General features: G+C 37.9%; 1 protein-coding gene across 4 annotated transcripts in view; it reads left to right on the plus strand.

Annotated features, from left to right (window-relative positions):
• Window positions 1-22,802, plus strand: part of SLC26A7 (solute carrier family 26 (anion exchanger), member 7) — an 82,762-nt gene extending 59,960 nt beyond the window's left edge. For all 4 annotated transcript variants that reach the window (XM_014965163.1, XM_014965167.1, XM_014965164.1 and 1 more), the window contains 8 exons: window positions 2,673-2,779; window positions 5,042-5,108; window positions 9,685-9,822; window positions 11,622-11,670; window positions 14,276-14,376; window positions 16,173-16,227; window positions 16,317-16,420; window positions 19,036-22,802. In XM_014965163.1, the coding sequence (XP_014820649.1) occupies window positions 2,673-2,779; window positions 5,042-5,108; window positions 9,685-9,822; window positions 11,622-11,670; window positions 14,276-14,376; window positions 16,173-16,227; window positions 16,317-16,420; window positions 19,036-19,071 (657 nt within the window). In that variant the 3' untranslated portion in view covers window positions 19,072-22,802. The remainder of the gene's footprint in view (window positions 1-2,672; window positions 2,780-5,041; window positions 5,109-9,684; window positions 9,823-11,621; window positions 11,671-14,275; window positions 14,377-16,172; window positions 16,228-16,316; window positions 16,421-19,035) is intronic.
• Window positions 22,803-26,304: the final 3,502 nt, after the last annotated feature.

Raw genomic sequence — 26,304 nt, forward strand, 5'->3', positions numbered from 1 at the left:
GTGGTAGGAATCTAGACAGCTCATGGAGCTGCAGGCATCTGTGCAGTAGATGGTGAAAGCCAAGTGAAATGAACCCTACCCATCCAGGATATAGCTGAGCATTTCCTCAGTTTGCATCAAAAAGGGAAGTTCAGACTCTGGTTTCAAAGTGATACAGAAACATTTAGTCTCACAGTATCTTAGTATTGCATTCTTTAGCCATTTGCGAAGAGAGTATTCTCTCACTTCACTTATTTATATGGCTTTTTTTTCCTCACCAAGTTCCCATTTCCCACTCCCCTCAGTGGTAGATGGGTAGACCTCATGAAATGAAAAGGTCTACAGGGAAACACACTGCAGAGTTTCAGAGGCAGCTGCTATATATACAGTCACAGGATCTCTCAATGCTTCTGATACTTGCTGATATATGCATAATTCCACATAAATCCATACCTCCTATTTATTTCTTTTCTCCCTCTTCAGATTTTTTTTTTTTTTAATTAATACAATACAAGTATATTTTGGAGTTGGATTTTATTTTGGATTTTGAGAATAATGTGCCTATAATACATTATTGCTAAAATTTTACGAATGATTAGATTCTATCTGTCCTGGAATATACAATAAGCATCTTGAAGTTCTAGTTGCCAAAGAAAACTTTGATATTTTTATGACTTCTTTGTTGAACTTTGCGACAACCCATGAATTAAAAAAATGTCTATCAGATTAACATAACTTCTTTCTACAAGTTTGATGCCACCCTCCCTAAGAAAGTACTGACTCCAGGCCAATACAAAGCACTGAAAAGGTGATTGACAGATGAGAATATGATTGTTTTGGCTCATCCTCTACAACAATGGCAGTCTCTGGTTACAGTTCAGATGTGAGATACCAGGCTGCTTAGTACTCAGCAGTACTTAAACACGTTTGGCTTTGATTCTCCCTATGTAGACTCCATATTGGGTTTTCATACATTCTGTTTTCTTCTGAAACAAGAATTTTGCAGGTCTTGCAGCAGGGATTTAGTTAGATGTGATGAGGTTCAGGCCTGCAGCTGAAGTGGATTGTTTGATCTCAGGTATTATCAAGGGTCCAGCCTTATCCGGATGGGCCAAATCTTGATCCTACCTGAATTTCAGGTTTGTAGTGCTTCCTTTAGCCCTTTCGTGTCCAGTGAACTTCTTCATAAATATATGTTGGATTTGTAAATCTTAAAATTACTTTCTTACTGATTAATCAGACCTCATTGGTTTTGCTCATAAAGGTATTCTTTGCTAATATATATTACAATTTGTATAAGGTGTCATAAAATGTAACTGGAGGTTGAGCAGTTTTTCAAAGAATGAGCTACCTCTTGGCAGCCAAGCTGTTGAAGAGACTGCAAAACCTTTTGCAGTAGTTTAAAATTTTAAAGATGAGGGAGGAAAAGGTTTCTCAGTAGACTCATGTAACACTCCATCTTCTGTGAAGCACAAATTAGTATGGTATGACTTACATTTTATAATTCATAAAATAATAGCTCTGAAATCTGCTGAAGCAAAATTCCTGTGGTTAGGCTGAAAGTATTCTATTGTCTCTGGCTTTCCCCATCTCAGTGAAAGCATAAGAAAGGATAATTTTAAAATGGATTTTGCCATTGTAATGTGATCTCTTCCTCTGCAAACATTGACAAGAAGCACTATAATTGTTGAAACGGGCACCTGTGGAGATCAGTATATCCAGAGGAGTGAAAATACTTTCCATTTTTCTTTCACACTCTTTATATAATAAAGATTAGGTGACAGTCCTTGCCTAAGGCATCTCTTGAGGAAAGAAATATGTGCTGACATTAGATTGGTATAAGAAATCAAGTAATTTGTACTTTTCTCCTTTTAATTGTAAAATCTGGATATCTCTCAGCCGTACACATGATTGTAGTACGGAAATACAAGTGATCATTTCTGTTTAGAAAATAATTAAGAAAAAAATTTAAAATGTTAAAATCTTTTGGTTTTTAAAATATTTTTAAATCATTTTCAAAGGTGACACTTGTTTCAGATATGCTTTGTTGTTTTGTTTTTTGTTTTTTTTTTATGGTATTTAAAATTAATCTAAAGTTTTACTAATCAAATATTGAAAGATGGGGAAGTAATCCGAAATCTCACAATTTCCATGTGAATGAATTAATTCCCCAATAATTTTTATATGCTATAGAGTTGATTTAGTCAGCTGTACTCCGATAAATGCCACTTTCAATTAAACTCCTTGTGAATTATAATACTATTAATGGGAGAAGAGCTCTCTGTCTGTGAGCTTTAGGGTACCTCATTGCGTAGAAAGAAAGGAGGATTTAAAATGTGTGCAGTGAAGAAGGTGACAAAAATTTGCTATAGGAAAAATAAAATATAGTTTTTAGAAAACAACCGAGTTCATTCTAAATTATGCTGTTAGTGCAATTAAACGTGCTATTTTAAGTAACTCTGAAAGGAACTTCTGTGAGTGTTGGGATGAGCAGTGCTGTGTCGTATGTGTTCTCCCATGGGTAGACATTATTTTAATCACTAATTCAGTCTTCATCATTTTCCAGATCAAAGATACAAATGTTCACTTATGATAAACTATCTTAATTTAAAAAATCTCTGTTTCTGATTCATAGAATGTGCATTGTTAGAAAAATTAAAACTAATCACCTTTTTCTATTTCCTTCCTTAAAGAGCATATGGATTAGTACCTACGTGTTTACAATATGCTTTGCTGCTAACGTGGGACTGTTGTATGGTGTTGTCTGCACTATAGTAATTGTGATTTTCCGCTTTCCCAGGTAAGAAATAATGTATTTAAATGTTCTAGTAGCATCTTGTTATGTCTTCTCTCTGGCACGTTGCTTCGCTGTCAGGGTAGACATACAGTACACTCTTTCACAATGAAACTCCAGGTTTTTAGTTGCAGAAACAAGGTAAGACAACTCAAAAGGAAAAGTCACACCTGTGCATTTACTGTTGGCTAAGGATCTCCAAAACATTTCACACAATTTCTTTATATTGTGATTTCTCTTAGTATTACACATCTCCGTGACTCATTAGGTGAAGGTAGCATAAGATTAACAAAAAGATCAATAGTATTTTTTTTCCCTTAGATACTTATTTGTTCCTTAAGGAGAAAGTATGCCTGGCAAGGCTTCCTAACGAAGCCCCTCTGTAAACTGCTAGATAATATGTTGCACAGGAGTTGATAGTTGCCATTGAACTGCAAATATTCTGCAAGATTCTGTGATTCTGTGAAATATATATTAATGAAATGTGACTGCACAACTGTTATAATATCTTGTGAAGAGTTCTTTAGAAATTTTGTGTATGAATTAGAGAAGCCAGGACAAAGAAACTAGAGCTAGTACAGATTTGTATATTCTTTTTTATATATTGCAGTTGCTACTTTGGATCATAAGTAAAGAGAAAATAGCAGTTGATGTTCATGATCATTTTCTGCTACAAAGTTAATCCGTAGCTCACCAGTCCTGCAAATGACTTCCTGCTCGCAGGCAGTTGTTCACACAAACATTGAATCCCACAGAAATTAAGCACAATATAGACAGCTTATTTAATGCTTGTTAAAGTTAATGGTGTTAACCCTTCAGGCATAGCTCTGTTCTCATAGAGTAAGTTGCAGAACCAGCGTGAAAATAACTTCAAATTGCAAGGCAATTACAAATCATGGAAGGTGGTTTATGCTTGAATCAATCAGTACTTTTTCATTAACCTTCTGCTACTCAGCAAACTAAACTTCTGGTAAATTCTGCTAGTAAAGGAGAAGATAAGTTTTCATGTTGTTTGCACCCTGTGCCTGGATGTCTGAGGTTCTGCTGCAGCAGAGAGGGAGAGATACCTGGCACAAAAAGAGTACCATCTTCTGTCCTCTGATCTGACAGAGGCGTGAGTCCAAACCTGCAAAAATTAAAGTAAATAAGACTCTTCCCAGTGATTTCTGTGCTCTTCAGTTCAGGTTGCAGGTGACTGTCCATGCAATCTAAAGGCACCGAAGAAGTCAATGGCCTTAAAAAATGTATGGCACAGGTGAGGTCGGCAAGGGAACAGGCAGTAAGCTATCCAGTCAAGGGCAAAAGTGTCAGGAAAAGTAGGAAAAAGAAAGTAAAAGTACCCTGGACGATTTATTGTGAAGCTTTGGTTCACATGCCACAGTACTGGTCGTGGTACATGTTATGTATCAGAATGTATTAAAACCAGCAACAGCTACAGCTCAATTGATGCAAATGGGGGAGAACAGCTGACTTTTGCAAGCCTCATTTAGCCAGTACCAGCACCTGCAAACACACCCTGCACTTCCATGCATCTATTAAACGTTTGTATTCTGGGATTATTTCCATTGCCTAGCTTTAGGCACAGAGCTCAGATGATAGCTAGTTTCATAGTCTTCTTGTTCTGCAGTTAAATGCATTCCTGCAAGCAATGTGTTGAAGCAGAAGGTCATACACCGAGCTGACTTTTCAAGGAAACTTCTATGTAGAAAGCCTAGGAATACTGGCTTTTCCAGTGAAGTTCCCCACTTTGACAGCTAGAGTGTAACTTTCTGCTTCATCATACAGAGATACATCACATTTAGTGGCAGATAAAACATCTTTAGTTTTTTTAGCTATGACCCATAGCTATTCAATATCTTCTTTCCTTCCCTTCCTTACAATTTTTCAGGTAAAAAATATTAATTAAACCTCTATACTTTTGAAGTTCTAGATTATATATTAGCTACTTTGACTTGAGAACAGCTCTCTGGCCAGCTATAAAAAAGCAATGAAACTTTAAGATTTTTTTTACCAGAAATTTTCATTATTCATATTTGAACAAGAAATAATTATATCGAATTTTCAAAGTAATATACTATAATTTTAAAATGTGCTTTTTACTCTTTTAACTGGATCCTTATCACAAAAATAAGCTTCACATGCACAAAAACATGTATGGATTGCACCATTGCTATTTCTATGCTGTAGTTTTGGGATGTGTCTTTTCCTGTTTCTGTCCAAGATTACTGATGATTTGCCTTATAGATTTTCTCTGTGTATTGATTACAGAGCAAAGACACTGAATTTGAAAAATGTGAAAGAAGTGGAATATAAATACAAACCAGAAGATAATTGTGTAAGTTAAATTAACTTTTTGTGTGTGTGTGTTCCACTAATTCAGATCTGTTTATTTTCTCTAATTGGTTACCAGATTGTAATCAGTGAGTCAAGGGAACATTTTTATGAAATGACCACTTGAAATCTAAAACCAGTATGATGTAGTAAATTCAAAACTAGTCTGGGCATCAGAAATTGGAATATTTTCCTGGTTGTGCTTCTGGTCTGCAAAGTTAGACAAGTCCTCTTAGATCTATCTTTCTTTATTTGTTACTTTTAAATTAGGAATTGCTGTTTGTAGAAGTTTCCTATTACCTAAGCCCAAGGAAATCTCTTGGCAACAAGGGCAAGGGATATGTGAGCAGACAATAGCTGTCTCTATATTCTTAACTGGTTTCCTCATTTCCTGAAAGTCTGTTGGTACTCTCATCATCCACAGCCCCCTTTCTGACCCCACTTCTGCCACCAGCCCCGTCTGATCCGACTGTCACAGAGGACAGACACCATGTGTGGCTGGCAAAGGAGGGACAGCACTATGAAGTTGTCACAGGCTGCTTACCCTGTACTCAAATAACGGTACCCTCACATGAAAAATGGATGGAAGAACCTCTCTGAAAGACTGTGTTTTTAAAATTTGACTTCTTTCAAAGTTAAACCTACCAGTCAGAGATTGTTAATGCTTTTGGTTATTGCAATTATCATGAAAGTTGCTTGTGGTCAGGCCCATGGTAAGAAGAGAAGGGTAATGACCCAGAGAGGTGACCTCCCTCCTCTGAGATGAAATAGTAGGTCAGCAGCCAAGAGACAAGTAGAACCATGTGTCCTTTCAGCACAGAGTCCCGTCACAAGGACATCCTGCCTTCTCACCGTGGCAGTTTCTACTACGTTCTCTTTCCTTTCCTAATGCTTATGAAGGGTCTTATGTATCAGTAAGCAACGTGCTCAGCAATTATTACCTCACTACTAAGAAGCCCTCCTCAAAAGAATTTTTTTTTTTTTCTGGCAAATGTTTTCCATCAGAGCTATTTTGGGCTCAGACTCTGAACTTGGCTCAGGGGGGTTTACTGTTTTGGCATGCTGAACAGTGCTGGAATGTGAAAGGTGCATGAGTATGGGGAGGGCTCTGAAATGTGAATTAATGCTGTTGTTGAGGCTGGCCCAGCTGTAAATTATTATATCACTTCTCATTCTTGAGGAAACGTTGGAGTAACTTTGTCAGGGATGGGAAAGCAAAATTTGTTTTGCCTTTTTTTGTTTTTGTTTTTTTTTTATACCAGTTCATATATTCAAAAATATTTTGTGTAAATCCCTATGTATCTTTTATTTTTTTAAACTAATTGCTCCTCTGCTTTTTTTTCCTTAATCATTAAGATTAATGCCAGTAACCAAGTAATAACAATCTAGTGTCTGCAGACAGTGAGGAAAATAACATTTTGTTAAGGAAGCAAATTGCTCAAGAGCTTATTACACAAAACAAAGAAGGAAAATATTTTTAACATTCAGAAAAATGCCTTTAATTGAATTTCAAGTCACTGGGTTGCAGCAGGCTTTTAGGGTAATTTTTAATGTATGAATGTTAGACTGATCCAAGTTCTCCTGGTAAATAACAGCTTAGACATAAACAACAGGACTTTTAAACATGAAAGTATGCAAGCTTAATGATCTACCCTGCCATTAAGGTCTGTGGATTTATAGAGGTTATTTCATCAATGGGAGAAAAGACCCTTTAATGTGGAAAAATCAAGAGGGTACTTAGAAGCTTACATGAAACACATTGCATTGCAGGCCTTCCCTGAACTGAATTCTTACCCAAGTGTCCAGTACCATGCAGAGTGCACAGGGCAACTGCTGGTGTCCTTCTAAGTGACAGCAGGGACAGGCCACCTGAGATAATTTTCTTTCTTTTTTGGCAAGGACATGACAAAGAGGAAGTCCATTTTTCTTGATACATTTCTTAGGAGCTGAAACCAAACCAGAACCAGGAAAAACTGGGCCAATTTTGGCACAATTGTCCTTGCCCATCCTGGACAAGAGATTTTACCTAAGCCTGCCATCTGCTTCATTTGGCCTTAATGATTTGAGCCCTTCGGATTTTCCACCTTGTATTTTTGGAAGCTTATTAGCTTGTTGATCATCACAGGCTTTGAGCGTTGCACCTCAGTCTTCCTTTTCCTTAGTTCCTTCTGGTATGGCACCAAAGTGCTCACTTGTCTCCACACCAAGCTGAGTATAGCATCATTTTTAAAGGAATTTGTAGGATGTAGGAGTATTTCTTCATTCAAGCATATCTTGCCCTCTGTTTTACCCTTATTTTAGAGTTTTCTTTCATATAATCTTAGCCATTTTAATTGCTAGTTAGGCTTTGCCACTTGACTGACTGAGGTATGTTGGTGATGTGAACTTTGCCACAATCACATTCATAGGTAAATTGCGCAAAGTCCCCATACAAATTGCGCAAAACCCCCTATAGTCTGGGGTTCATTGCCTCAGTTTTGGATGTTTGAAATGTTTCCTTAGTCTGTATGATGGTTGCTGTGGTGGTGTCTTGAGAGATCATCTGGTTCCCAGAAGTCTGGATAGCAGTCTACAAAAAGGAGGTAGTTTGTGTGGTTTGTGGTGAAGATTTCCATTCCTGTTCTGCTTGAAGGTCTGTTGGGAAAACCGTGTGCCTTCAATGCAAACCCACACTTTTCTGAGCTACTTAAAAAATTGTCTGTGTTTGAGTGTGACCTTATTACATGTCTCTGACTTATGTTAAGAAGACTAGAGGCTTTTTGGACCTACATTCTCTTGTGAATTCTTGGTTTTCACTTCCTGTCACCCATTGTCACAAGTAGTTCATTTTTGAGAGCTGATACTCACATAATTATTTCAGTAGTTAATGGATCTTTTTCTGTATCCAGACCCCTTTTTGCACTTAGTGATAGGATAGTTTATTGCATATAGCACTTCTGTGGACTGCAATCCTTTTGGAGAACTTGTTGGAATCAGATCTGTTGATCTGCCCTCATGGTCTGCTGCTGACCTGCTGAGATGTTGTCAGCTGCAGTGGTTGCCTGTTAAAATCAGCAGAATGGTATCTCTCATCCTATTTTCATTCTTCTAAAGTGGGCATATTTTATTTATTTTTGTGAGACTGTTGAAACTGACACTCAGCAATACCGTGTTTTGCATGTGAAAATACCTAGTGGGAATCATTGTTGTGCAATGTTCAGGTGGTGTATTCAAGGATCTTCTTTTCCTCTCACCTGGAAGGAGAACGCTCTGAATTTCCACATGTAACCTAGAGATCCCTAGCTTTCATAAAACACATGCCTGAAAGGCAAATTAATCCTATCACTTTTTTGGCAACTAGTGCTTATGAGCAGTGCTATGTAGAAAATGCTACTGTAACCTTTACTTGCCACACATGATCCTGCTTATTCCTGTTTACGACACAAGATGCATAAAAGCTCAATACAGTTATTTTTTGGAATGTACATAAAGAATTTTATAAATGGATGTAATATCTTTTACCAGGTCAAATAGTGCAACTGGAAAAAGTAGAAGACCCTAATGACCGACAGACTTGTCCTCAAGTCTGAAACAGAAGAAGCAGAAATCAAAGCAGCTGTAGTCCATATTGAATTTGGTCTCTCAGACCCCATTTTCCTAAGAAAAAGAGAGACATAGTTCACAACCTAAGGAAAATGGAGATTTCTGTAGAATTAGCTTACTTCTACCCACCTACAAAACCAGTATTTCAACTGAGCTTGTGATTAATGATATTATGTTTGTATATAGATATTAATTTTCTTATTGGCTTTTAAATGAGAGAAATAGTGCTTGTTTTGTGGGATACATTCCCCGCTGGTACCTGGGGGTTTCTGATCTTTATCTGATGTCCTTCAGAAATAGTTCTGCAATGTAACATCTGTGTTTGGGGTTACACAGTTTCATTGAAGGTAGCCAGTAAACTGGTTGAAACTTACTCAAGTAAGTATAGATACAGGATTGGGGGCCATTGATGGTTTTTATGTGGATTATTTGTTGTGTTGGTTATAAATGGTAGACACATCCTGGCAACATTTTAAATGTGTCACTCAAGCTTGGTCTGGATCCACTATGTGTTTCCCTGGAAGCATATCCCTGTTGTACTAAGGTCATCTTCAGATGGCCAAGATGAACGTTTTCAGTGTTGCCAAAACCTTGTGTACTTTTTCTAGTATGTGTGTTTGTCTAATAACAGATATTCCCTGTCTGCAAACCCTGTCTTGCCTATGTTTGGGGATCATACCAACTGAAACACGACACTAATAGTGTCTAGCAGTGCCAGCTAATAGCTCTCAGTATTATGTGTTGTAATGAATATGATTATTCTTTCACACTAACTCAAAAATTTAGGATAATTTTACTTCAGGTTATTATATTTCCTTTTTTTAATTTCAGTTCTGTGTGAAGACTGATCAAGACAGATATATGTTAAATCATTCTCACAATCCTAAGCTCCTTCTAGCTTGATTTACAGGAATTTGGGGGATTTTTAAAGAAATTCTTTGGTTTTTAGTCTCCAAACCCAAGATAATCTTTTCTGCATTGTTTATTTCATTCCACAGGAATCACTGAAACAGGTAAAGATAATTTCAGTCAACAACCCATTAGTCTTTCTGAATGCCAAGAAATTTCACGCTGACCTGATAAAGATAATCCAGAAGGATAGCACAAGCAGCCAGGCATGTGAAGATGTAAACAAGGTAGGATGTGCTACATGTTTCAGTAATCATGGTGACAGTGTTGAAGATCATGATTGTTTTCCTTGCATTTCTGAGAGAATGCAATCAGATATTGAAACCCATATAAAAAGATAATATTGCAAATGCTTAATTTAGAATAGAATAGAATAGATTTAGAATAGAATAATAGAATATCTTAATCAGATTCAGTATGGATTATTTTCTTATTATTACTTGAAAAGAATATCCCTACTATTTCTGTAAATGATCCTGTACAAGACATTAAAGTACTGATCCAAAATTCTTCAAAATTTCTGGCAGAACTTACATAACCTCAGCTAATATAAGGTTGTGATTTTAAAAAGACAATGAGTAACTACAAATCTACTTGAATAAATTGTGGTGTTTTTTTTTTTTTTTTTTGGAGATGAGTCCATAAGAGATGGACACCTCATTTATATTTCTGACTATATATAATTCCAGAAGAATTAGGAAGAAGGTACAAAATGGCTAAAATTTTTCTCAAAGGCAGTGTTTCTTTTTAATATTCTACACTGATTGTACTGGAAAAGTAAACAGTATGAAAATTATGTATAACTCTGTTTTGGAGAAAATCCCCATAAGTATAGTATTTTTCGACTTTATCTGCTCATAACTACTGCAATTTCCTACAATGGTCCCTAAAAGGGAAAAAAAGCCCCAACAACCCACCCAAATTTGTTATTTTTCTGTCATTGCAATGAAGACAATCCAACACCATACTTGCTTGGTGTAGGCAATTTCATCCAGTTTGGCAAACTGGGCTGAGAGAATCACAACCATTTCTTAGATGGGTTGTTAAGACAATGTTCAGCAATGTGTGTCTACCACCTCTGGTGTCTCTTTCCAAAGAGCTGTGCTACACATACCTACTTTGATGGGTGGCTTCTCCTCATTCTTCAGAAATTCAGCTCAGAAATTGTACTGCTTTTTTCCCCTTGGTTCTGCTAGGCTAACTGATTTGGATTAGTACGATAACAAACCCCCAAACAGTGAGAAATTACTTAGGATTTGCATGGAATTAATTTATGAGTTAATTTAATAAGTGTAATAAGTTAATAAGTTAATTTAATAAGTTAATTTATAAGTTACTTAGGAAGGAGATTTTATCCTTTGGCTCTTCAATAAGGTACTTGGCAGTACAACTGCCTGAAATACTGTGCATAATTTTTTTTTGGAGGAATAAAGGTCTTTCTATAGCCCATAATGGGAGTGAAAAAACTTGTACTTTGGATTTTGTTTCTCTGCTGTATTTCTGGTTTAACTCACATTGAAATAATTATAAAAAAAATTTTCAAGATAAGGTAATTCTTTAATAAATTTACATGTCAAAAATGTTCTCATTAAAATATTAGCATAGCAGATGAGATTACAGCAAGTAGAAAATGAATCAAAAGTTAATCTTATAAAATCAATGGCTAGAATTTGTCTTTTCAAGGTTATCTTTCCCATCTTTTGACCACTTATTTTCCAACTTCTGCTTTCCTAAAAGCGTAGTGTTCATAATATGCTGTCTAGAGGATCCGAACACGACAGAGGTTGAGTCATCAAAAAAGAATAACAAGATAGCAGTTTGGTATAAGTTCAGAAGAATACTGAGAGACATCCTCAGCAAACATTATAGATCCAATAGGCCGCTGCATGCAACATGATTTTGGAGAGATGGAGTTAACTTTGATGCTGAGAAGCAGAATTCTTATGTATTGCATTGATTTTCTCTGGTTACTATGCATTAGACTAGTTTTCTTTGGTATGTTAATAGTTTGCTGCTTTTATTTCAGTGCGAGCAGAACACATTGCTGTGTTCATTTCCTAATGGAAATTGTCATGGTGAGTTTATTATCTATAAATGATATTAAAACCAAGATGGATGTAAGTATGCAAAATGGTTCCACGCTTTTCTATTTATTTCTAGGCGAACTCAAATTGTCTGGAAACTAATGTTTCCAGTTAGACCACGCATTCAGCAAAGCATGAGTGCTAAACACTGTTAAACTCTGTTAACCTTGGCCTAACAGGTCTTACTTATTTTGTTCTTGACTGATGTTTTAAGAATGAAAATGACTTTTCTGTAGGCGTCCCTGCTTATTTCTTGTGAACCCCTTAGAGATTGCTTAGAGATATGGTTTAGTGATAGAGATATGGTGCTTAGAGATATGGTTTAGTGATGGTTTTTGTCAGTGTTCGGCTGATGGTTGGACTCGATGATCTCAAAGGTCCCTTCCAACCCAGGGAATTCCATAATTCCATAATTCCCCTGTGTGCTTACCCCCCATCGGGGGAACCGCTTCTGGATTCGCTGCCTGGATTGTCTTCAGACAGAGGCCTAAAAGGCTGTTTTGCTAAGCTCTGGTCTTGGTTGTTGTTTTTTTTATTGACAGCAGAACTTGAATATTAGCATGGAAAAGTAAAAATAGCATAAGATCAGAGCCATGTTAAACCTTTGGGCTTCTTAAAGCCACTTAGGAGAAAATCTCACAAAGCATCAACTGACTTATCAGTGACACAATGGCCACCAATATTGTGCAATATATCAATACCTGATAGAATAAAGAAAAAAACCTAAGGGTTTGCTTTCAATTAAGGATTAAGCTGGATAATTCCACTCGGCCCACATTTTATAACACTTAAATCAAACCAGAGCACATACGTTCCCATGGGACAGCTGCAGCAACCTTTTGCAGAAGATACTTTATACAGATGACTTCATTGTGGGTGGAATTAAAATACTGTGTTTATTTAAAACACTTATAAGCATTAAGGCCACAGTAGAGAGTCTGATTTGGGGGCTGTTTTCTGAATGTTTACATTTATTAACTAGCCTCATGACGTTTTTATAATACTACGGTGTTTAGTTTATTTGGGGGTGGCAGAGTGCTCTGCTGTAACGCACAATGATAATGGCTACCAAAGACTATCCAGGGCTACACTGTAAAATACTAAGAGAGTGTAAAGCACTTTAAATGTGAGGAGACTTTTTGGAAGGTCTTGGCAGTGCATATTTCAGCCTTCTTTTGGATAACCAGGTTTCTGGAGTTAGAGAAGTGACAGACAGCAGAAGACCTCCTTTCTGTTGCTTAAGTCCTGCCTTGAGGACTTAAACGCTCTGTCATTCCTTGAACCAACCCATCTATGGTTAGTCTTCATGGGAGCTTTACAATAGAAAGTCACTATAAAATGGAAAGCAAAGTATGGGGCTTAATTTTTTAGGAAGGAGGAGAGCAGGAAAACATAAACCTTAATCCTTACAGCAGTTGTCTTGGAGGGTGCAGCAATGTACATCTTTGTCAAAATCTTTCCTTTCTCCGTCTGGGGAATACCAATTTGCCATTTGTCTGTATCAACACCAAATTAAACAGCTGCTGTTGCCCTTGTCGGTTGGTTCAGAGGGACAGCAAGTCTGCTCCCATCATTCAGAAGGCAGGCAGCCTCTCCAGCAGTGCAGGATGCCAGCTGGGTGGGAAGGTAGCACAAGTAAGAAATTGGGAGAAAGACTAAGTTCTTTCGTTTCAGAGGCAGAGGAGGTGCGTAGAAAAGATCACAGTGAGCAGCCTAGCAGATCTCATAAATCCTTTCTTGGTTTCCATCACAGTAATATCAGGCAGCAGGTTTCCTTTTAAATTCTGTGGTTTTGTTTGGTATTTATCTATTAATGTACATTGGACAGTACAAAGGCAGTAAATCTGTGGAGGTGCAAGTCCAAAAGGCTCTGGCTCTCAGGCTACTGTCAGAAAGGAATTAGCACCATGATAAATCTACACCATGGGAAAATTCTAAGTCCCCTCAAGAGTTTAAAATCTTTTCCTCTGCTCTGTCAAAACCATTTAGCTTAACCCATCTTTACATTCAGAATTCCTTATTTTATCTTCTTTTTTTTTAGAGTTTTGGGCATTATGATAACTAACATTTTTTCACAGAGCAATGTAAATAAGATGCGCATTATTTTTTGGTTTTCCCTTTATGAAAGCCAGAAATCGTTTATCTATGTGTTAGTTCAGGAAGCATTTATTATGGAGTCTGCTTAGTTTAAGCATGAGATACCCTGAAGTTGAAAAATGAGTGTAAGACCTTTTTTTCTCCAGCACCAATAGATGATACTATATAAAAAATCAACCAAACAAAAACTTGTACAGTAAAATCTTTAACATAAATTCAAATCTGAAGAAGCAGTTTGTTTAATTCTTGAGAGACTGTTCCTGTTGAAAACATCTAACGAGTAATATGTTCTGCCAGTCAACACTTCATCCCATTGCTCTGAACGTCCTTCATTTGTGCTTCTAAAATGTGCCATTTGCTTGACTGATACCCCAGTACATAACAGTAAAATTTTAATTGTGATAGTTTGGGCTTATTTTGTTAAACTGTCCTTATTCTTATATGCATTTCTTGACTATTCTCCCTTATAATTAAAGTTTTTGATTTATCAAATGTGCAGGGGAGTCGTTGCAGCCATGTCACAGTGAGCGGCGTGTTCTGATATTAGACTGCAGTGGGCTGAATTTCTTTGACTACACCGGAGTCTCAGTGCTGCTTCAGGTACTCGTGACATCAGACATATTCTTTACATTGAAATATAATTACATATACAAGTTATTGGAGCCAGTTACTAGTCACCTCACCTATATCACTGGATAACCATGTCACTTGTGGAAAAGAGGAACACAGATTTGGCATTAAACTGCATATAAAATTATATAAAAAATAATTCTAAAGATTTTAGGTGGCATTCAGTGCAAATGTAAGTATTGGTATGTAATGGAGATAAGTTTCTGAACTATTTTTTTTTAAATTTATTTTATTTTAAAGCTGGTTTAGGTCATATTTGACCCTGTCATGTCAGTTACAACAGGTGGAGCGCAGGCATGTGTGGATTTGCCCCTTTACAATTTCAGCTTTTAATTCTGTGATTTTATCCGCATGTCCAGCTTTCTGCTAAGCCAGAGGTCTTAATGATCTCTATGATTCCTCCTGTGGGTTACATACCCAACAGGCTGGGTTCCTCAGGCATTGCAGAAGCTCCCAGAAGACTAAAACCAGTTACCGCATAACGAACAGTTCTATATAGTGGGTGAAAAATTATGTTCAAATGCGATTTCTTACATTTCCATTGGGTTTGGCATTTAATAGTTGTGTAGCGGGTACAGATTTAAGTGGGTACACAAGGCTTGGTTGATATAATTTTTCTGAGTAAGATAAAGACTGGATTTAAGCTTGGGTCTCAGCCCAGGCCTTTTCCTACCCTAACCATTTTCTCAATGTACTGCAGTGATTAAGTGGTGAAGTAAGTTCTGCCTTAAAAATGTTATATCAAAGCTACATATATAGGTGGGGATGTTGTCAAAAAGAAAATTGGGAAAATAAGGTTAGTGGGAGTTCATCTTTATTACATCTCCCTCAAAATATAGGGCGTTCAGTAAAGCATTAATTAAAAACAGTAATTGTGAAACTGTTTTCCAAAATATCTCAGAGACCTCAGAACTACGAATTATATCCAAAAAGTGTCTGACATGTTTGTGAGAGGTTTGTCCGTTGTGGGCTGCAAAGTGCACGGGTTGGGAGCACAGCCCCTGAGCAAATGGCTGGTCCAAAACTGAGTTACTCAGAACAAGAACACACTCAGTGTTGTTACACTCCTTCCTGAAATGTCATCACTGCTGCTAGAGTTGGAGGAGCTTTTAGACTGAGTAAACCTTTAAAATACAGGGTATTCTGATGTAGTTGTCATTGACTCTCTTCTCTCAGAATTGTTCCACTTTACATGGATTATTTAAACATTTCTTGAAGCAGGGACTGCTTTGGAAGTTCCTCATCTTCCAGAAAAAGAAGCCTTGATCTTTACTTTCTAGCTTATTGACTATTTAGTCTCTGTGAAGTTGAACGTTTTCAAAGACAGAATAAAGAACAACTTACTGCGGAATGGAGCATGATGGTTATGGTGATTTTCTGATAGACTGCTGGAAATCTCAAAGTTTCCTAGGTCCGACTCATCCCTTTATGGGCTGGTAGATAAGTATATGGTGAGGAAATGGGGAAACTTGTTGAAAAATGAGGAGTGGGAAAAAAAAAGCCTAAAAATATAGTAAGAAATGCAAAATTTTTAGTCAGATTCGGATTTAATCATCAGGAACTTTGAGGAGGGGGGAGGAAATGGGTCTGGGTTTAGGGTGTTTGCATTATAGAAGGGCTCGCTCTGGTGGCTGCTGGCAGTATAGCTCCAACAGCAGCACTCCATGCTCCCTGCTTGCTTTGAAGATGTTATTTTTGCTTATTTTATCCTCGGTTGGTTTTTTAGACAGTTTTTTTTTATGAATTTCATGTTTTCACACTTATAGATTTACATGGACTGTAAAAACAGGCACATCGATGTGTTGCTAGCACACTGCAAAGGCAAGTACCAGCTTACAGCAAAGTTTTTAACGTGACGATTTATATATCCTCACTGCCTTATCAGTGCTCGTGTGTTTGTTTTCTTGCAGCTTCCTTGGTAAAAGCAATGCAGTACGGTGGAAATCTTGAATCTGAAAATCCCGTCTTCTTTGAATCTATTTCTTCAGCAATTGATGCCATTCGAATTCACAGGGTGAGACGGACAGCAGGGGTAGGGTGGGGTCTGGAGGGCTTCTTGGATGCTGACAACCATTTGTTAAAGTCGGGGGAAATCTTAGTTACTCATGGAACCTTTTGGGCAGAAAGCTTTTATCTGCCTATTCTCTACATCCAGTCCTCAGCCTCTGGACTGCAGTTATCAAGTTTTTCCTGCTGGCTCGCTCTTCCCATCACTGTGTCCAGTTTTGGGCTCCCTACCATAAAAAAAGACATCGAGGTGCTGGAGCGGGTCCAGAGAAGGGCAACAAAGATGGTGAGGGGTCTGGAGCACAAGTCTTATGAGGAGAGGCTGAGGGAGCTGGGGTTATTCAGTCTGGAGAAGAGGAGGCTGAGGGGAGACCTTATTGCTCTCTCCAACTCCCTGAAAGGAGGGTGTAGAGAGATGGGGGTCGGTCTCTTTTCTCAAGTCACAGGCGACAGGACAAGAGGAAATGGCCTCAAGTTGCACCAGGGGAGGTTCAGGCTGGATATTAGGAAAAATTTTTTCACTGAAAGGGTTATCAGGCATTGGAATGGGCTGCCCAGGGAGGTGGTGGAGGCCCCATCCCTGGAGGTGTTCAAAAGAGGGGTTGATGTGGTGCTGGGAGGTATGGTTTAGTGATGATGCTCCTTGTTTGTTGTGTGGGTGTCTATTTTTGTCAGTTAGGTTGACAGTTGGACAAGATAATCTTTAAGGTCCCTTCCAACCTAGAAGATTCTGTGATTCTGTGATCACCTTCTTCTCTTTAGCAACTACTTCTTGGTCTTCTACGCGAGATCCAGAAGCAATGTGTTGTGGTGCATTAATCTGGGTGTATTCTCCGCTGGGCAGGTTAATATCATCTAGAAACACCTCAGGTAGCTTCTAGGTGAGGCAAATTTACTCACACCCAGTTCTGCATTACTGAACCTACAATCCATTCCTCCACCTGGGATGTTCAAAGCTGCTTCACGCAGCACTGTACTGTTCCGACCAAAACACTTGTGGATCCTGAGCATATTTTTTTCTAGCTAATAAGCTTGTCTCTACCCTGCACTGTAGTGTGCTGAGTTGACTCACCAGCGGAAAGAGGGAAGAGGAATTGCACGAGGTGGAAGAGAGATCTAGAGGGAGAAGGAAGGCTTGGCTCAGAAATTGAGGCTTGAACATTCATTTGATTGAACATGTGTTTTCTTGCTCAATAATAATCCTTGCTTTCCTTCTTAAAAGGCTGTAAACCCGGGCCTTCCTCATAAACCATGTGAGCCTTTTCCATTGCAATCCCAGCATAACTGAGCATGCATTACAAGTAGTGTGCTTTCCCATGGTTTTATTTATGATTCCAAACATGCCTAGAGCTTGGCTCAGAGCCTTCTCCAAGAGACATTAAACTCATCATGGTCTGTGGTTTTGGTTGGTTTTTTTTTTCTCCACTTTATATTTTGCTAATTAAATTACAGTTGCCTATGGACAAAATCACTTTCCACTGATTTATCCAGATAAGGTGAGTTGGCACAGTTGGTCTAGTGGATTGACCAGAAAAACATGTTGTCTTCAGCGCTTGTCAACAGTTTTCATTTTGTTGCCCTGAAAAAATAAAATAAAATAAAATTTACTAAATGATAACTAGAGGGCAAAAATAATGGGGATGACTATTGTATACTTTGTCTGGGTCTGATTAGATGAATTAGGATGGATTGTTGTGTTATAAAATGTCTGCATTCTTTATAGGCATTAATTAACCTTCCTAACATTCTTGTAAGATAGTTATGTACTAGCATTCCCATTTTATGGAAATGGGACATGGGAAAACTAGGACAAATGTTCAAAGTGAGAAGGGGGAGTTAAAGGTCAGAAGCCCACTTTTCTGGGAACTGACCCCATGTTTCTACCAGAGCTGCTAAGCAAATCAAAACTCTGAATAGTGGCTTAGCAGATTAATCCAAAAGGCTTGCACACAGCCTCAAATTTTAAATGTAGTTATGTACGGTGTATAAATGCTGCTGATACCACGTCAGAGTATTCAAAGTATGTGACTTGGGGGTTTTTATGTGTTCCTTGCGTTTAACACCTGGAGATAAGAGAAGATGGACAGGAGCATGAGAGCAACAACACCGCACCGTAACGAACGCTGTCAATATACTCTTCCTGTGCCTTTTTAAGATGCTGAGGACAGCAGGAATTTTGTGTGTTTACGTGAAGTAAAAATGGTGGGATAGGATGGGATGGGATGGAACAGGATAGGAAGGAGCTGGAGGTTTATGGAAAGTGATTAATTCCACTTTACATTTCAGCTTCTGCCCACAGCAGGAAATAGTCTTTCACTGGCAGAAAGGTAGAGTAACAAGGGCTTCATGGTTTCTTTTCATCTCTGCTGTTGTTTGGAAATGCAAAGATGATCTTATCCACATCCTCCAAGGATAATATCTTGTAATTCTAATTTTCATGTTGATAAGTTGGTAAGAGACTCATCTGTTGCTTTATGTGGTTCATCCTCATCATAAATAACTTTCTGATTTATAGTCTTTACAACGGTGTCATTTGCAAACTAGCACTGCTTCATCTGCTAATTTTAAGTGGCATTCTAGGAAAACATTATAATACATTTTTTTCTGTTTCTCCCAATTTAGAATTACAACAAGTTCAGTGAGCAGAGTGAAGTGTGATGTCGACCCATTGAATATGACGAGTTTGATCTGCTCATGTTCAGAATGAACTACACCACAGTTTCTCCTTAGCTTTTTTCTCCAGAGGATCTCATAGATGATCTTTTATATGCCAGATATATATTTATAACATTCAATAATGACAGATCTGCCACTCAGCACAAAAATCTTTCAGCTGCGATCACTCAAAGAATGTTCATGCAATTGTTCTAAAGTGGTTCTATATAATATTTTTATATACATTTAGGTACAAATTATTAGGAAGCAGACATGAGGTACTGACTGTGTTTACCATTCTTTGGTAACTGTGTTTACTATTCTTTTAGATATCTTCTCTTGTAACATTAGTTGTAATACACATCTGTAGTTTTGTGCATGGAATAGTGAGACATTATGGATTCTTAAAAACAGTGTGTTATAATTGATACAGTATATTCTGCAAGCCGTATACCAGTGCATACTGCTTTTAATGGCTTTACTTATCTTTTTTTTCTGTTCAAGATAGTCATTTGCAATAACAGCATCATATCAGAGCTATCATATTCTTCCATCTTTCATACTTTGTTTTGTATGCTTTTTAATGCCTGCCAAGGTCAGTGAGAGCACCGTATATTCAGAGAAGGCAGATGTACGTTGGCTAAGTGCACTGGGTTGTCTCTCCCTCTAGGAGTTGTCATGAGTTACTGTTATGGTTTGCTACATTTTCCAATCCACAGGTACCCTTTAAGCTCAGACCGAAGAGGAACAACAATATGGTAATATTTTTCCAAAGCTTGTTCTTGTTTCCACTATAGTGGAGTCTGCATTTCCAGTTTGAGCTGTGATTGATTTGGTGTTGAAATCTTCCTCTGTGGCAGCTGGGTGATGACAGTGGAGAGCCACATTTGAGCCCCAATTCGGGTGTGCAGTACCGTGTGCGAGCACACAATGGGGCAGAGGAATTGATGGGTTGAGTATTTGACTTGGAATTAGATATTGCCATCAATCGTGTCAGATTATGCTGTCATATCAGTACCAAATTATGTGGCAACACGTATTGACTTTTTTCGTCTACCTTTGTGGCCGTATGTGAACGCTACCAGCAACAGGTAAGAGTTGAACAAAGACCAATCAAAACATTAGAAAGCACAAGGAGTAGGATTTTTCCTTACTGACTTAAATCAACTATAGAAGCTAAAAGGTAGATGAATATGGCACAGCCGTAACGGCCATTTGAGCAGTAGAGAGAGAAGTATAAGGCTGCCTTGTGCAGCTGGAGCGTACAGGCAAAATCTAATGCCAAGCATCCTGCTTTCAGCAGCAGTTACATATGTATGTTTGCCTGGACTCTCCTTGTCTCTCTGCCCAAAGCAGCTGCCTGGAGCAGATGAGATGGCTCATGGAGTGATTTTTATGTCTCTGCATACTTGTGTTAAGACGTTGATAGGCTTTTCTTCTGGTCTTGGTCATTTCACACTACTAGAAACAACGGGAGAGAGTCATGGGGGATTTTTACCCTTTCAGCTATGGGTGACACCTGGAGTTATTCCCCACTTTGTCCTACAGATGACCAGAAGTGTCCTGTACATGTTCTGCTGAGACTGCTTTCGTAAATGCTTTGTAAAAGGTTGATTAGTAACTGTGAGAAGCTTGTCATACAAGGGAGAAATAAGTTCTGTACATTGTCCCAAACGCATTCATTTCAGACAGTGTAGTTGACTGCAGATTACTCATTCCATCCTCGGACTCAGTAACAGGCTATAGCATTTGATTAATAAATTCTTCAAACAGTTTTAGTAATTTATTAACACTTTAGAAACTATTTACATTGTACTTAAATTGTGGAAGCATCAATTTTATGTCACAGCTGGATGGAGATCTCTAGTTAACTGCAAACTGAATAAATGGTATCTTTTCTACTAAGTTCAGTATTTATTCTTCAGCGGCTGAATGTTTTTTCTGAACGTTTGCAGATAAGATGATTAATGAAATTGTTAAAAATAGGGTCTTCAGCAAAGATAGCATCTACCAGGAGACTTTCAGTTTTGTTCTGAATGATCTTGTAAATGGAGCAGCACAGATGCTTTTTAGATTCTTTGTGATGTTAGCCCTTGATGAAATCCTCTGCATCGAATTACCAATTTTGTAGTGCTAATCAAAATGGCTTCCACTTTCCATTGCTTTCAATAAGAATAACTTTTCCACAGATAAATGGCTGTTTTGAGATGGACATTTATGTACCATTATCTCAAAGACCTTCAGTGCCATTTAAAAAAGTGTCAATTTAAAAATTCAAAATGTCTTAATGCTTTGATTACTGCTTGATTGTCTCTCAGGGCAGAATCATGGACGAAATACTTTTCTTCCCTTAAAACATTTAATCATAAATCTAAATTTCCTAACCTGCCAACACTTGGCTTTGGGATACTTGTAATATACCTGTAATGTATTTTACCTTATATTATTAGGCTAAATTTCTTTCTATTTTGGAGAATATACACTGTTCATTACCATTGGCCTAGGAGGGCACATTACTTCACTGCTGATGCAGTTGTTTTTCTCCACCACCACTTCTCTGAGCTATTGACATTTACTAAAACTGGTGATTGCTTGTTGCCTGTCTTCAAGTGACCGGAATGACATGCCATCAGGTCTTGTGTCCTAGTGACTGACTGCCAGGAGATCACTGGTCACTCTGCTGGTGGGCTGGCCATTGCTTAGGGTCTTGCCTGAGTTGCTCTCTGCAAATCACTTGTGGTGGTGTGTTAGCTTCAGCTGCGGAGTCAACTGATGTACAGCTGCTCAATTCTCTGTTGAAAACATAAGGAAAGACCCTAAACCTTCTAGATTAAGTTTTGGAGTTTGCTATAAATTTCAACTCTTTGCTCAATGGTTCTTCGTATAGACTGTCCCCTGGCATCCCTCTGGCTCTGAGGAAGAATTACTATGAAAATATATAGGAACTTAATCCAAACCATCCCAACTAGCCTCACCAGAATAGAATAGAATAGAATAGTTCAAAGGGACCTATAATGATCATCTAGCCCAACTACCATTATTATAAAATAATAGAACAGAATAGAATAAACCATATTTATTCTTCCGAAGGGCAAAGTGAGCCAAACTCACCCTGTAGCAAAGAGGCTGCACAAAGTCTGTGCCTCCTCACAGCAGTGCAAGCCCTGGTCTCACGGGCCATGCGGAGGTGAATTGCAGCCAGCAAGATTAAGGGTTTGAGTTATTGTGCCCTCCTGGGGCAGCCATTCATCTTCGTGCCTTCCAGCTTTATTTACCTGAACATCCCTAGGGATTTTTCAGAGCAACGTGAACTTTTATTAATTAACTGGGCTTGCAGCGATAAGCTTGTGCAGTGTTAGCAATGGGGGCAGAGTCCTGTGAAGTGCTGAGTTCCCTCCCTCCCTATCCATGTCTAAAGGTGTGAGAGAGACACCACACACCAGCTGAGGCTCAAGGAAGTGTCACATTTACTACTTTCAACCTGTGAAACCAACTAAGAGTTTACTACTGTTAGTCAGCAATTCTGAAAATCTAACCATCCACTTTGATTCCTATATGGATGCTCAGATGCTCAGATTTTACATTCCTGAATTCCAAATGCATGAAACATAGAATCCTAGAATCCTAGAATAGTTAGAGTTGGAAGGGAACTTATAGACCATCAAGTTCCAACCCCCCTGCCCTGGGCAGGGACACCTCCCACCAGACCAGGTTGCTCCAAGCCCCATCCAGCCTGGCCTTGAACCCCTCCAGGGATGGGGCAGCCACAGCTTCTCTGGGCAACCTGGGCCAGTGTCTCACCACCCTCATAGGGAAGAATTTCTTTCTGGTATCTAATCTAAATCTCCCCTCTTCCAATTTACCTTATGAAAATCAATGCTTCAACTTTGCACATTTCGGTGTTCTCTGCACTTATATAGGAAAATACCCCTACAAGATTGTTTTCAAGAGTTGGCCCTGTATTTTTCAGAGATGTTGTATTTGCTTGATGTGTTTGGGAATTTTTAGCCATTTTTAGGAATTAATACAAAATGTTAGATAGTACATTATATGAATGAAGAATTTTCCACAAAATTTAAGACGTGCTAATCATAGTATGTTAAAATGGGGATCTGATCATATGCTTCTTACAGAATTTGTGTTTCACACATTCCAAAACAAAGCGAGCAATAAGGAAAAAAAAATAGAGTGCAAACTGATGTTAAGAAATTAATATAGTGACAATTATAAATTAGGCATAAAATATGTAATAAGCAAAAGGCTGTTAACATTACATTTATGCAAATTAAATGTTCCTAATTCTCATCATATGTCTTTCATTTTAAAGGTTATTTGCCCTGATTCTATGATTCAAGTGTCACAAGGTCTGAGTTTAGCTGTTTTGACATAATTTATTTGACAGCTGTGTGTGTCATAAATATATAATGTAACAAGGAAAGGTATCTTCACTGTTGAATGAAAACATTAATGCGTCAATACTGTGTATGAATACTGTTTGACATTTACTAGTTACAAAAATAAAATATACAGTATGCCTTGAAAATATGGCACTCCTATCTTTGGAAGATACTTTCTTTGTCTACAGAAAGTAGTGGCTCATAAATAAATGAACAAGTTGATGCTAAATGGTGCTTTCATCATTAAGATGGATTTTTAGTAAAGATCACATAATCTGTATTTTTCCATATGTTTTACAATGCATTTAATTATTTTTTTCTTGTTTCAATCCTGTGTATTAGCATATGCAACAATAAATTTATACAGAAATAAATGGGAATCTGAGATAAATTACACATGGAAGGAAGAAAATGCTCTCATTATTTCAATACTTAGCAGATTATTTTTTTTTACATTCTGTACTAACCAGTCTGTAATGACATATGTTGCCTTCTCCAACCTCAAAATGTATTAATCTTACTTAAATCTTAATAATGAAAGAGGACAAATTGCATTACATTCAGAAGTTTGGTTTCCTCATGGTTCTTAGGGGAGTATGGCACTGAACAGAAGTTTTTACCTCGGTAAGAGATATAGAAATCTTGGGCCAATTTTTCCGATACTACCTCTATGCATGCACAGTTGTTTGAATATGTCTTTTTAAATTGTCATTTGCACCTACAGATGGTGCACCTCATAGCCAATTTGTGCCTACTGATGGTATTGCTTATGTATAGTCTGTGGCTTACCCCAGTAGAGGGGAAATTATAAGTAAACCCAACCACCCACCCCCCAATAACTGAAGGCATTAATGGAAAATAGATTGACATCCTTTTAAAAATTTGGCCTTGAAAGTAGCAGCTTAATTTTTCAAGCCTGGCAGTTTATGAAAGCATTTGCCTCTTCCAAAATTAATGCACCCTCTACATTTTTGATTTTACAGTGATTTGCAGAAGTATAAACAATTTGCAGTGCCATAAACTCCTAGTTGCTATACAGCCTAACATTCTTTTTTTTCTAGAGGCTATGCTTCTCGATTACACTCACAGAATGGCAGGGAAACTACTTTGGAGTGAGATGGCTGAGTAGCCTCATTCCTTTTGTTACTGGATCTGGAGCACAGAAGTCCAAGATCAGCTCTCACCAGGGACTTGAAAGGTAACTCAGGGAGCAACTCCTTTCCTAAGGGTAGCCCTCTGGCTCCACGGCATTTCAGGAGGGCATGACAAGCAAAACCAGAGAAATGGCTGTTTGGTTATTTTTTTTTTTTTTTTCTAACGTGTTTTTCAGTAATAAAGAGCCCTTTTGTACTGGATATATTCAGGTGATCAAGGATTGAGGAAAACTGAGAGAGTGGCTCATAGCGATGCACAGGTTGTCATAAAAGTCCATGCTGTTGCTTTGACTGACGTGATGGTAAATACTTTTTGTGCCCATTGTGCTTTGACTGTGATGCTGTCAGAGTTTAAAAATGCAGCCAAATCTTAACAATTCTTTAAAACTCCACAATGATGAATTAAGCTGCACCCTGTACATTCATTTAAACCCCACAAAGTATGTCCAACTTATTGGATACCCTGCCTTATATTCCATTTGAGAGACAAAACTATTTGATCCCTTAATTGTTACTTACAATTAATCATGATAAGTTTTTGTTGAAGGTACTTTTTGAACATTTTTTACTTTGTTGAGTAAATCACAGAATTTATATAAACAAAACCATCAGCAAATTGGAAACTTAGGCTGTCATCTATAGACCCAGGTAGTACAGTTAAAAAGGCTTGAAGCTCATCAGTTCAGGAAATGAGGTCTCTATTAGTCCCCAGGCAAAGTGCTGGAATGTCAGAGTGACAGATAACATCCCTTGGATTGCTTCAGATTTGTACCCCTTGCAGCTTCTGGGGTGATTGAACCATTAAACTGATAGAAAAGGTATACAATTTTAGAAACAGAGGACTGAAAAGGACCTGTTCCATCACGGAGTTGCATTTTCTTTGTGGTCTGGTAATCATGCTTCATAATCTCCAAGAATGATCTTAAAACTCATGATCACTTAGGACATGACTTGCTATTTCAAACTTTTGAAGGCTGAACAGGCTACAGTAATTATAGCAACAATTCATTGCGGTAGTCTGTGGCTGGAGAGAGTTTTCAGAAATGAAAATTAATATTACTCAAGGAACTGTTGTGCATCTCCACCCTAAAGTACTTCACACATCTCCACTCCCAATTACCTGCCCTATTCCTGACTGAATTTCATACACATATCTTCTCACACAACTTCTTCAATCTGTAAACTGCAGGGACAGACTGTAAATCCGCCGATAAGATGGAGGAACAAGACCTCTGTCTTTTGTTCTCCAGAACAGAAGAAGGAAGGAGCAGATGATATTTGCTAATTCAGTCCTGAGAATGAAGTAATTGGTAGATCAAATCCATCCTGCATGGTTTCTCTAACAAAGGAAGAAGTGCAGAGTCTTGTTAGTCCTGTCATTATGAGGAGAACTGTCTATTTTCATACATCATGCACCAGACACTGAACACCACGCCTGCCTTAGGATCCATCTCATTTGTGGTCATTAGAGTATTTTACTGCAACGTCTAAAGCTGATTTTCTGCTCTGCCTCTGTGGACCTGCTGTGTTTACATCTCTATCAGTAAAGTCCTTCTGAAATATGTTTTAAAATAGCATCATGGCATTTCCTATACGAGAAGGTTTAGTAGTCACAGTACTGGAATTGTTAGGTGCTCCTCCAGTGTAGTTAGTTTATACCCTAGTATAAACTAATAATTTCAAAC

Source organism: Calidris pugnax, unplaced genomic scaffold (assembly GCF_001431845.1).
Source record: "Calidris pugnax isolate Ruff unplaced genomic scaffold, ASM143184v1 scaffold41, whole genome shotgun sequence".
NCBI lineage: Eukaryota > Metazoa > Chordata > Aves > Charadriiformes > Scolopacidae > Calidris > Calidris pugnax.